Source organism: Sitodiplosis mosellana, unplaced genomic scaffold, assembly GCF_009176505.1.
Source record: "Sitodiplosis mosellana isolate CC-2019 unplaced genomic scaffold, AAFC_SMos_1.0 Smas_scaffold_3, whole genome shotgun sequence".
Lineage (NCBI taxonomy): Eukaryota > Metazoa > Arthropoda > Insecta > Diptera > Cecidomyiidae > Sitodiplosis > Sitodiplosis mosellana.
Window position 1 is genome coordinate 8,678,339 of NW_022595246.1, and position 11,915 is coordinate 8,690,253.

General features: G+C 35.3%; 5 protein-coding genes across 15 annotated transcripts in view; 3 read left to right on the top strand and 2 right to left on the bottom strand.

Moving 5' to 3' along the window:
* LOC129566211 (high mobility group protein DSP1) overlaps nucleotides 1-4,058 on the top strand; it is a 39,864-nt gene extending 35,806 nt beyond the window's left edge. For all 10 annotated transcript variants that reach the window (XM_055441956.1, XM_055441951.1, XM_055441957.1 and 7 more), the window contains exon 6: nucleotides 1,661-4,058. In XM_055441956.1, coding sequence (XP_055297931.1) covers nucleotides 1,661-1,777 — 117 coding nt within the window. In that variant the 3' untranslated portion in view covers nucleotides 1,778-4,058. The remainder of the gene's footprint in view (nucleotides 1-1,660) is intronic.
* Nucleotides 4,059-4,824: 766 nt separating this feature from the next.
* LOC129566213 (double-stranded RNA-specific editase 1-like) lies at nucleotides 4,825-8,293 on the bottom strand. 2 transcript variants are annotated; one of them, XM_055441964.1, is made up of 6 exons: nucleotides 8,146-8,287; nucleotides 6,916-7,799; nucleotides 6,316-6,661; nucleotides 6,019-6,156; nucleotides 5,656-5,954; nucleotides 4,825-5,566 (listed from the first exon to the last, which is right to left on the bottom strand). In XM_055441964.1, exons 3-6 carry the CDS (start codon nucleotides 6,593-6,595, stop codon nucleotides 5,372-5,374), a joined length of 912 nt encoding a protein of 303 aa, XP_055297939.1. In that variant the 5' UTR covers nucleotides 6,596-6,661; nucleotides 6,916-7,799; nucleotides 8,146-8,287; the 3' UTR covers nucleotides 4,825-5,371. The 2 variants fall into 2 exon arrangements, with proteins under 2 accessions (XP_055297939.1, XP_055297938.1); XM_055441963.1 differs by lacking the exon at nucleotides 6,916-7,799 and having other exon boundaries at nucleotides 8,146-8,293.
* Nucleotides 8,294-8,465: 172 nt separating this feature from the next.
* Nucleotides 8,466-10,118, top strand: LOC129566214 (uncharacterized). Its single transcript, XM_055441965.1, has 3 exons — nucleotides 8,466-8,605; nucleotides 8,694-9,001; nucleotides 9,134-10,118. The coding sequence occupies exons 2-3, from the start codon at nucleotides 8,702-8,704 to the stop codon at nucleotides 9,959-9,961; spliced, it is 1,128 nt and encodes a 375-aa protein (XP_055297940.1). The 5' UTR covers nucleotides 8,466-8,605; nucleotides 8,694-8,701; the 3' UTR covers nucleotides 9,962-10,118.
* On the bottom strand, nucleotides 9,988-10,661 carry LOC129566219 (small integral membrane protein 12-A). The gene is made up of 3 exons (XM_055441969.1): nucleotides 10,454-10,661; nucleotides 10,335-10,391; nucleotides 9,988-10,269 (listed from the first exon to the last, which is right to left on the bottom strand). The coding sequence occupies exons 1-3, from the start codon at nucleotides 10,524-10,526 to the stop codon at nucleotides 10,136-10,138; spliced, it is 264 nt and encodes an 87-aa protein (XP_055297944.1). The 5' UTR covers nucleotides 10,527-10,661; the 3' UTR covers nucleotides 9,988-10,135.
* Nucleotides 10,662-10,669: 8 nt separating this feature from the next.
* On the top strand, nucleotides 10,670-11,884 carry LOC129566216 (probable phosphatase phospho2). Its single transcript, XM_055441967.1, has 2 exons — nucleotides 10,670-10,813; nucleotides 10,936-11,884. Exons 1-2 carry the CDS (start codon nucleotides 10,739-10,741, stop codon nucleotides 11,680-11,682), a joined length of 822 nt encoding a protein of 273 aa, XP_055297942.1. The 5' UTR covers nucleotides 10,670-10,738; the 3' UTR covers nucleotides 11,683-11,884.
* The last annotated feature ends 31 nt before the right edge of the window (nucleotides 11,885-11,915 follow it).

Genomic DNA, 11,915 nt, shown 5'->3' on the forward strand with positions numbered 1-11,915 from the left:
GAACGGATAAAGAAAATGTCGACCGAGAAAATAAAACTAATATATTTTCATTCGATGCTTGTCGCTCGGCCGTAATTTCTGCCAGCAAATAACGTAAAATAAATTACATTTATTCGTTTAATTTTGACTACGAAAAGAGAGAAGAGAGAGAGAGAGAGAGAGGAAGAGGGAGGGAGAGAACGAGAAGAGCGGCACATAAATTTATTTTTCCCCCTCAAGAAATGATCAATATCAGTTAGAGCGCGCTTATGTACAGGCAGGCTTTTAGGCAGGCAGGCAGGCGGGCGAAGAGTGTACGGCAGAGGAACATACACACACAGCACGTACCGCCGTCATTCGCCTCTGTACACAAATGCTCCATTCCATTCCATTCCATTCGAGCGCATTATGTACGACAGCAACGGCACACACCGAGTTTTTGTCATGGTAGAATGAATCGGCATTATTACCATGCACAGGGTGAGACTGGCATAAATATTTTCTTTTTCCTTCATTCCACTTCTATTCTCTTCGTAATTTTTCTCTGGCAAAGCAAGAACGGCGAGCTAGTTTTTCTGTTCACCGGTTTGGCCCGATTTGGGGAAATTCAAAGCGTCGAAATTTTTGACTTGAACCGGTCATATCTTAATAATTTTGTTTTTGCAATACTTCACGTTAGAAAAACAAATGCCCGATATTTTGTGTGCGACGTGAGCGCGAGCGTGCGCTTGGTCCGCAAAGGAACTGCAGAGAAAATAACTCTTGAATGATAAATGTAGCACCCTTTAAACGCGTAAATTATGTGTTCTTGTCGGATACACATTTCGACGCCATAGTTTTCTGGTTGAACGTTCACATGGGCAAAAAAGAAAATCGAAGAAATTACATTCCATGTAGAGAAAGAGAGAGAGTGTGTGTGTGTGTGTGTGGAATGAATCTACATAATCCCGAATAAAATATCAGCCGTTGTGCAGTGTTCATGCCATTAGCGTTGGGCTCATTCGTTCTTTCGTTCTGTATGGCTCGGTCTGTATGAGTGTTTTGAGGCTCGATGGTGAGCACGGATATCCTCGCTCAAATGCAACATCCCATTCGATTGCATTTCATTGCATTGATTTGCGTTTGCAACAATTTAAAAGCAATTAGAGACGAGCGACTTATTATTTGCCGACTTATTCTTAAACGAGATAGGCTCAGGCACGGCTGAGTTCAATTCTATCGGTCGAGGCATTTGTGCTTGATTTACCTCAATTTTGAACATTAAAACACCCCTCAACAAACACAGAAAGAAAGAAAAAAACCATAATTTTAACGCTCTGCGTGTCTATCATCATAAATGCATATCATTAATTTCAATTTCGTTTGTGCCATTATTTATATTTGAGTCAACACCTGTCGCCGTGCGCTCTCTCCGTCACAAATACAAAAGTCCACCCAATTTTGGAATTTTCAATCCGTATCGTTTAAGATATTTATGTGTGTAGAGCATATCCAAAGCGATTTAATGAATAGTTTTAAATATTTTAATCCTCGGTGAAATGACGGTGAACTTTTATTTTTCAAGTGAGTTGAGGGAGAGACAAGGAGAATCAGGAAATGGAACATACACAGCACATCGAACCCAATACCAAACAGAAGATTAATGATGGTCTTTCAATTTTTTTTTTCTAAATAATTTCAGGAAATGCAAGAGTACAAGGCAAGATGTAAGGGACTCGCACCGGGTCAAACCATCAGCATTCAGCAAGCAGTGCCGAATCAGCTAAAGGAAGAAGATGAAGATGAGGAAGACGATTAGAGAAATCATTGAAAACACACAGCTACAAAAAAAAACTTTATGAATACGACTTAGATTTAAACTCTATCTCTCTCACATACAACAAACAAAAAAGAAACACACACACACAACAAACACATACTACGCATTACAAGAACAAAATAAAAAGAAAACAAAGCTCGAATGAAACAGAACGAAAATCAGCAACATTTTTGATGAATCGTAACAACAACATTTGAAGCAGTAATAAAACAACATAAAACTGAAGACGTGAAATAAAACAACACAATCCGAATACACATCGTTTAAGACATTAAACAACATCCGCAGAGAAAAAAAAACTACAACAACAGCATAATAAAGTTTAACTAAGGAAAAAAAATGAAGGAAAAACAAAAAAGTTTGAAATGAATAAACTACAAAAAAAAAAACAACAAAAAAATGTCATAAAAAAACAAAAACACAAAAAGTTCTATGAAAAAATATTATTATGTTAGTGTAAAAATTTAATGATTATACTTCAGACAGAGAGAAATCTTTTTTTTTTAAAGTTTGTGTTTTTAACGATAAGCGGCGACGAATTCACACTGAATCAAAAGAAAATGAAATGAGAAAAAAATGAATGAGATTTGCTTTTTGGAGAAAGTAAACGTTTGAACAAAAATATTTTACTGTACAAAAGTAAGAAAAAAGACTAAAAAAAAAAACAATAATAACGATCCTAATTGTTGTCGAATCGAAGAATTCCGATTTTTTTTTTGCTTTTTTGGCAGCTGTAACAACAGACAAACATTTTTGACGCGCCAATTCATTGCAACCGGCATTTCTTTTATTTTTCTCACCCCACTCACTAGCTCTCAATCGTTTAATTACACGAAATTTTTGCAAAATACCCTCCAAATGGTTGCAATTGCGCTTGCAAAGCAGTGAATTCGTTAATCGTTGAAAACAAAAAACAAAAAAAAATTTTGTTTCTTTTTAATGGCCGCGCCTTTGATAAGATCACTTTCATCATTTCTTACCTCCGACATAAATACACGCGCGTATTTTCGTTCGTAGATCCTAATTTAAAAACAAACACACACACACACAAACAAAAAATTTTAAGTAATAATTATTTGATTGAGGATATTTTCTTTTTTCTTGTAGAAATAAATACAACAGAAGAAGAAAATAAAAATCAACAAACAAGTTTAAGGTGTATAATTTAAAAAAAAGTATGATATACATGAGACGAAATCAGAAATAAAAGAAATTTAAGAAAAGATAAAAGAAGTGAAAAAAAAATCAACAACAGTTAAGAACAAAAACAATGGATTGAAAATAAGGAACGATGAAGTGAGCAAACTCTAAAGTATAATTGTTAAATCATTTAACTTTAAATAAACAGAAATGAAAAAATAAATGGATAAGAGAATTGAAAATGAAATCACACAACACACACACACACCACGAATAAGTAACAAACTAAAAATAGAAAGTGAAAATAATGAATGAAAAAAGCAAAACAAATAGAAGAATGGAGTTTCTTGTAATAATGTAAGAGATGTATAATATAGGGAAAGCCACATAAAACAAACAATATTCATACTACAACAACAACAAAAAAAAACATGGTGTGAGCTACGAAATCAAATTGGAAGCAAACATTTGCTAAAAAAAAAAGAAAAACAAAACTAATTTGCTACGATCTGTAGTCATTTTCAAATTCTGCATCCTGCGCACACATCCCTGCTGTATTTGAGCCGTACAACCATGGTTGTATTCCTTTTGTTAGCTCTAATGCACCAGGCAACGCGATGCACTGGTGACCAAATTCTTATGCCACCATTATATATGCACACACACATACACTTACACACCTATTCTGTGTGTAGCCCGTTTTTTTTTCTCGGTGCGCACTTCAAGAGTCTCGTCACCACTGCGATTCCGTAGCTCACACTATCTCATCTAATGGAAATATTATAACATTTCTTAACCGTCTTAATTTCGGAAATTAACATCTTTTTTTTGGTTTTTTTTAAGGAACACACATAATTATAACATAATGAAAGAAAAAAACAACAACACACATTAGAAACCACGACAAATTTTGATTACAAACAAAAATATCTACAAAAAAAAATCTTACAATATAATATGATAAACACATTACAAATAATTGATTACAACAACAACAAACAAACAACAAAATTATGTATTATTTCATAAGAATGTTTAAGTAAAAAGACTTCATATTAATAAAGATAAACTGGATGAGAATTAAAAAAAAAACAACAACAATGCAAACCGCACACTTGAATTATTGAGCGTATAGCAATTTGAAATCATTCTCTTCTTTTCTCTTTTTTGTAGTAGATATGTAAATAGATTGAAAAGGTAACACTTGAATGAGCATGAATATAAGAGCAACATTCTACCTGCGACACACTGCATCTTTACTCATTACGACTAATTTGATACAAGTTTTTTTTTAATGAACGAAATACCATTCTCATTCATACAAATCAATTAAGACAAAACTACAACAACAACAACAACAAAAACCACAAGAAGATTCGTAAACTCCTTATTTTTAGTAATCATTTCGTTCTCAAGAAGAAAATAAAATACAAAGAGAATGTCGTGTAATATTTAGTTCCCATTTTTTTTTTCAAATGCTTTTTTCATTAAATAAAACTTTTTTTCGAAAACAATCATTATTTCGTTTACTTTTTCCATTTTTTGGTTTTACTTAACTCTCTCCCCTACAATGTGTATCATTTCCATTAAAAATTCATAGCTCTGGTGGTTTGATCGGTCAATTACATGCGGCTTCAACCAATGGGTCGATTGAGGTAAGCTAGAAATAGTCAGCTGATGACGATGACGATTGATTGGAAACCATTCGGCATGGAATGTATTTAATGATTCGACGCAACAATGAACAATTGAACAGCTATCAATTATCCGGGACTTAGTTAAAAATGCCTCAATACCTTATACTCACGCATTTGCGGCTTCATTCGGTGTGGAATTCATACGCACACCACCATATTCATAAATAATAATGAAATAAATACATCGGATTTTGTGGATTCAAAAGTCAGGGGATATTGTTTGTTTTTATTAAGGTAAAATTGAAATTGATAAAAGGCTACAAATCCTAGTCTAATCTAGTCTCATTCAAAAAGAAAAATGGTTCAAAATTTTAATTTGGAAAAGATGCGGAGTATGTGTTCTTGTTTGTTTTTTTTCCCCTTTGTATTGTCCGAATAATTAACACACGGTTCACACAAAATGTTGTCTTAACATTTCTATTTTGGTTTGATATAGTTTGATGAACAAGCATTTCCTACGTCAAAGCCAATGATGAAAGCTTGTGGGATGTTGTCGAATAGGATTCGAACAGAGAGATAGAGATACAATAAATTCATGCAATATGTCTAAAATCTCATGTACCAACAATTGGTACGCACATATGGTTCATTTTTAATTGAATCTACGGATGAATTCAATTTCTCGAAGTTTAATATATAGTAAAGGACTATATGAGAAGGTGAAATATTTTGGGTCAAAAGAGATATAATATGAGCTAATTGAGCCGGTGTTCGGTCGCATCAGTTGTCCAGCGCTTTAGTTGTCTTCTTTGATGAACTCGGTGCCAAACATTTCATTGCATGCATCGATGGCTGCATTCTTGCGAGCCAATTTCTTGTTCTTTGCCGTTCCAATGAAGTGTTCGGCATCAACTTCAACACCAACACGGTGCAAAATGTTCGGAACTTGACCCTCACTGCCCAAATCAACGTATTTTGTGGCTGGACGCATCTGGAATTGTGTACATTTTTTATGATTAGCACTTTTTGTGGTTGAAATAAAACAAGGCTCTGACTAGACGAGAACGTTCTCTGACTTACCATGCATAACAGAGTTGTTGGATGCATTGTATTCGCATTTTCTGGGAGCTGTGTCCGTTTTGGTGGAATGCCCGGTGCACGATCCGTTTTATCCACTGCCGTAGCGGGCTCAACGGGTGAAGTGACACCGCCAATTTTGAAATCAGGGATTTCAAAGCCTTCCGACTGCCATTCGGAGAACAACTTGTGCAGTGCAAATGAGGCCAAGTGTAACATTGGAACCTCGCTTTCGTCATTATCATTTTCGGCGTCGCCCATTTCAACATCATCACGGAATGCATCATCTACGTTTGGTGGAACTATATTTCATTTTATTAGTCATGCTATTCTATGAACTTTAAATTCATGCTCAAGTATACTAACTTTGTTCGGTGCCCGGTTGAGCAGGATCGCCGCTTGGTTTCAGCTGTTGAGACTTTGGTGATTGCAGCATTCGATTAATGATTATGTCACGCAATGCTTTCTCAGAAGCCGAATTTTTGGCTGCCATCTTTGAAGGGCCTGAAAAACGAAACGAAGCCAACATTTTCAATTTTGAGACATCGTTGTAGGAAGTTTGTGTTATTAATTTGTCAGGAAGAAAGACATAATTTGTTAGATAAATAATGGATTTAAAACAGAATACTGAGATGAAAAAGCTAGGATATTCGAATAAATCACCTCTTCCTTCGTATTGCACGGCATTCACGTAAACCGAAGCCACAAATCCACGTTCTTCGGGCAAAATAGAGAACTCGGACAGTCCATTTCCAAGCAATTCATGCAATGACATCAACGCATTTTTTGGTGTAAGAATTTTGCGAAGACGCCGATTGCGACGCAACCGTTTGATCTTCTTGGGTATTGGTTGGCGCATAAAACGGCGCTTCTGGCCATTGGTTGATCCATTCTCAGATGGATCAGTGATGTTGGCGTTATCAAGCTCATCTTTGATGTCCATATTTTTCAGTGCTTCGGGTACAACTGAATTGGCTTGTTGTTGATTATTCAACGGAAAATTATTATTCTATTTGACGTGGAAAAAAAACAGAAAGAAACAACGGTTAAAAAATAAATCGAAGAAAAGAAATATAACACTCGAATAAAAATGCATTGCAATTTCAATGTCGTCTATTAAGTTAAAGTCTTTGTTCTTTTCAAGCTGGTTGGCATTGCGCATATACTTATTTAACATGGTACATCGATTTTTTTTCAACGTCGGTTTTGTTGCAAAATGCAACTATATTATTTACTTGACCATCAAATGTCTCTGAATCATACCTTTGCGGTGTGCGTTTGTATCGAGAGCCGCCCGGATCGACCGTCTGCCACAAGGGATTTATGTGCTTACACGCGGATCAGAAGCATGCTTCATGATGAAATGCAACGCCCGTCGACAGTCGATTTTCATTTTCTTTTCTTTTTTCTCAATTTTTTGTCATTTTTTTTTTCTCGACTCGACTTAACAAATATAATTTCTACCGAAACATCATTATTAACCTCTGTTCAATTTCAGGAAAAGCGCACATTGTGCAATGCCAATTCAACCTGCTTTTTAGTTACCATCGTATCCATCGATTGACCATCCAATGTCATTTTCATTCGTTCAATTTTATTCAAATTCGTAGCCCGATCTGTTTTTGCGATAAATCGACGATTAAACAAGGTCGAAAAAAAACCAAGCACCAAACAAAACACGAATGAATGCAATGTGAAAAATGTTTTACATTTTTTTGGCACAAGTTCTGGGTGGATTGTTTAATCGATCGATTTACGGCGATAAAAACATGGCGCGCATATATGCACTGCAGCTACCGAGCTGGGAATAAAACTCAAAAGACAAAAATGGCGTTCAATGCTCAGAATTGCTAACGGCTCACGATAACTATAAAATCAAGTGAGTTTCTCATTCTCATTCCAGCAATCATTTCAAAAACGCAAACACAGGCAAATAATTTCTTGGACTACGGAAATTATATCGTTAATAGAAACAAAAGATAAGAGAGGGGAAACACATGAAATGCTAATGGCTTGCTGACCACATTCTTTTTTTTCTCTGCATATTTTTTTTTTTTCAATTTCTCAAATCAACACCATCTTCTTCTTGCCATTTCTTATCTCTCAGGTGCACTTTTTTGTTTTGTTGGTGCAGAAGAATGTTTCCGCTACAGAAAAAATACACCAAATTTACTTTAATATAAGCAAACAAATATATATGAAGGAAAGAAAAAAAAATATTAACAATCACACTAAGTCACAAATTTAGATATATCATAAAATCAAAGCTTACAAACTATGAATCTAAAAATAATTTTCTTCACGTGAAATGATCGTCATTACCGAACAAGGTATGTAATATTGAAATTTTAATGAGTTTTTGAGAATATCATTAGGAAAAAATTGGAATTTCTATTGTTGGCAATTTTAGAGAAGAGTTTTGAATTCAGTGAAAATTTCCATTCGAAAGTGGATTTTAATGGCGGTGTATTAAACGAGAAATATAACACTTACGGGAGTGGGTGCTCGAACCGAAGCTGCTGCTTGTTCATTTACATTTGGAGCGGACGCAGTAAAATTCGAAATTACACCACCAGATATAAATGGTTTATTGTTGGCCGGATTATTTCTCGTTGGACGTCGATTCATTTCGTCGATTGTGGTGATCGTTCAATATTCGTGTATAATATATAGAGTAATGGAGGTTTCTCTCAATCAATAAATTTGAATGCACCTTTAACTACAGCGTTGCAAAGCTCACTGACTGTAAAATCAATAATCGTCGACTTTCACCTCACTAGCGTAGTCGTACGTCAGAACGTCCATTTGACAATTCGTGTGAAAAACTCATTCGTAAAACGCATACCGGCTTGGCTTGACTAAATTCATTCAACTGACATTCGATGAACGCACTCGTACGTAGTGAAGTTAACACTTAGCACACAACATTTTTAGTCGAAAGAAATTGAAACACGTAAGAAATATGAAGAATATTTATTTATTTGGATCTTTTTGTGTCAACATTTTTTAATCAGTATTTTTTTCCCCTTAATTTTCTCTAGCTGATGAAATGAATAGACAAGTAAAACGAGAGCTAATTATAAAAAACGCGTTGGAAGTACTGCAAAATGTGTTGCCAACCAATATCATGGAAAATTTCGAGCGATTGGATGAAGAAGATGAAAATTCGGGTGAAACGCCAGATGATTTGGATGAAGATCGATTTTTCTATGAGTATTTAACTGCACAACAGACACCAAAGATCATCCCGAAAACCAAACCAGTGGATAATAATGATTCGTTGACTTACTTCGAAATCGTGGAACAAGAAATGATGTTATCACTGCCAATCACAAAGTATAACATTGAGGTAAAGTCGCTTCTTCTACTGAGTTTGGCAAATTTTGTATCGTTAATAAAAGCAGTTGAAAAACGTCCGGAACACTTTTCTGAAGCGCCAATTTGTTGACTAATAATTACAAACCTTTTCCTATAATTTCAGCTCCTCAAGTTGATTTTAGAAGACTTTGGTGAGATCACGGCATCGTTCATTGCCAGCCTAAATCTGCAGACGATAAATCAACTCACAAATATCTTGTTGTATGCATTGATGACAGGAGAAAGTTCTGAAAAGACTGAAGAAACTCTCTGCCTCGAAACGGGAACAGTGAATAAAGTGCTTGGTGCAATCTGTGAGATTATTGCTGATAAGAAAGATGCATTTATCCATTGGCCAAATGCAAAGGAAATCAGGCAAAATGTACGGCATTTCGAGCGATACGATGAATATGGTCAATATGAATTTTATAACGTATTCGGTGCAATTGGCACGATGGAATTTCAAGCTAAACCACCATTGCCCAATTATCTATCTGTTCCGACGACCCATGGAAATTCTACGTATACACCGATCAAGTGGCAGTGTTCGTGTGATGTCAGTGGTTTTCTTCAGTCAAGTTCGGTGACGGTGCCCAAAAAAGAGAATGAAACCAAAAATAGTTATGTATTCGAAATGAACCCAGTCAAATCAAAATTGGAAGCAATGAAAGAGGAAGAAGTTTATTTGGTTGCAGATGAAACATTGACATTGATTCCATTCTTATTGACACCACACGAGAAGCTGCTGCTTTACGCTGAACAGCACAACAGAGCACTGGAGTCTAAAAGGAAGGTTATTGATAAGACTTTTGACAAAATTCTTAGTCGATTTTCGATTCTCCGTCGAATCGAACTTCGAGACGCACACAGTATTCGTAATTTAATTGAAACAGTGGGTATTTTACACAACTTCTTCTTAATTCAGGGCGATCAACTGTATAATTTAGACTGAAATTTTGAAATTTAAAATTTTGAATTAACTTTTGAAATTTGAGTTAAGAAAAACGTTCCATTTTTTTTTTGTTAGCATTTAAGTCATACTTTGTTCTATATTTTCATTTAAAACAACAACTAACAGTCAATAAATACGTTTACAACGTGTAAAAATATCACAATGTTTGACTGGTTATTTCTTTTGTAGCGACGGTGACAAATTACGTTCTAGCACATTCTCTTTGAGCCGAAGTTTTTCCACCTTGGTCGGGTCATGCGTTATCTCTTCCGTGGCCAATCGTTCGGATCGACTGTCTTGAATTGATCCTGGAGATAAAAACGAATAAAAATTAACTACTTGTTGGAACTAAATTTTAGCTGATTCAATTTACCATTGTACGGCGTATATTTGTCCGAAAGTATACCCTCCAGTTTATAACCAATAAAACCTGTGCCGAAAATCAAAAACTGTTACATTGAATCAGATAATTCAATGGAAATTAATACGAACCAATAACTGCGGCAAATGGAAGAGTGATAAATGGTGCGTTCCGACGCAAGGCTGCCATGAAAATCGGCCACATTTTGCTACTTTTTTTTTGCTTCAAATTACGCCAGAACAAAATCTACCAAACAATGCAGCGAGTAAATACTCGACACTTTCGTTGACATTTCATGCGTTTTGACATTTGTTTGGGAACGCACCCCGAAAAGTCTACGCTTTACGTATATGTGTGTTTGTTGACTATTCCTTCTGATAATACTGAACACATCGCTTTTTTATCCAAAACTGTCTATGCTGACACAAATATCGGTGGGATTGGTTTTGTTGATATTTTTTGCTGGAAAAATGTCTTCATTCAGTTTGAAGGTTCGCAGTACTATTTTTATTAATTTCTATTGGGAATTTCCGTAATAAAAAAAACACACACAAATATTTGAATTCTTTGTTTACAACAGTGAATCATGTTTTTATGTTCGGCTTTGTTTTAGGAGCGATTGTCCGAAGAGCTCACTTCGAATGGAACTCACCGCAAATTGGTGGCATTCGACTTTGATCATACGGTTGTTGACGATAACACCGATATCGTAGTACGAGATTTGGTGAAGAGCAAAATTACGGATGAAGTGACAAAGTTGTACAAAAAATCCGGTTGGATTCCGTACATGCAAGAGATTTTCTATCTTTTGCATAACGATGGGTTTACAAAATCACAAATGAAAGACTCAATTGAAGGTATTGCCGAAGTGGCTGGCCTAAAGACGCTATTCAAGGAGCTGAATGAAACGGGACATGTGGACATTATCATAATCAGTGATTCGAATTCAGTGTTCATAAAATTCTGGTGTGATCACAACGATGTTAGCAAGTACATCAAACACATTTACACCAATCAAGCGTACTTTAACGAAGAGGGTGTATTGAAAATCCAACCGTATCACTATCAGTTGGACTGTCAACTCAGTTCAGAGAATTTGTGCAAAGGCAAAGTACTGGAGGACTTTGTGCGAAATCAACAAGAAGGAAACCATGTGATTTACGATCAAATTTTCTACGTTGGTGATGGAAACAATGATATTTGCCCAGTGCTTCGACTTGGAACGCAAGATTTTGGCTGTGCTCGCAAAGGTTATTACATGCAAAAAGAATTGGACAAGAAAAACACAACTCTAGATGCCAAATTTGAGATATGGACCGACGGTCGTGATCTCAAACAGCTGATTTTCCAAAATATTTAATCACATAACTTTATAATGTATGATCTGAATAAAACTTCATCCGCTGTGAAATTTCATCGCAATCAAAGTGTTCCATAGGAAAAAAAACAAATTTTCTAATAAAACTAACCAAAATTCTTCAATTGAAAATAATGAATGTAAATTGTCACTGAATCAATGTTATTAACCAATTCAAAAATAAACAACATTTATTCAATCACAATGATTCTTCTGATTAACATGACATTTGTCGA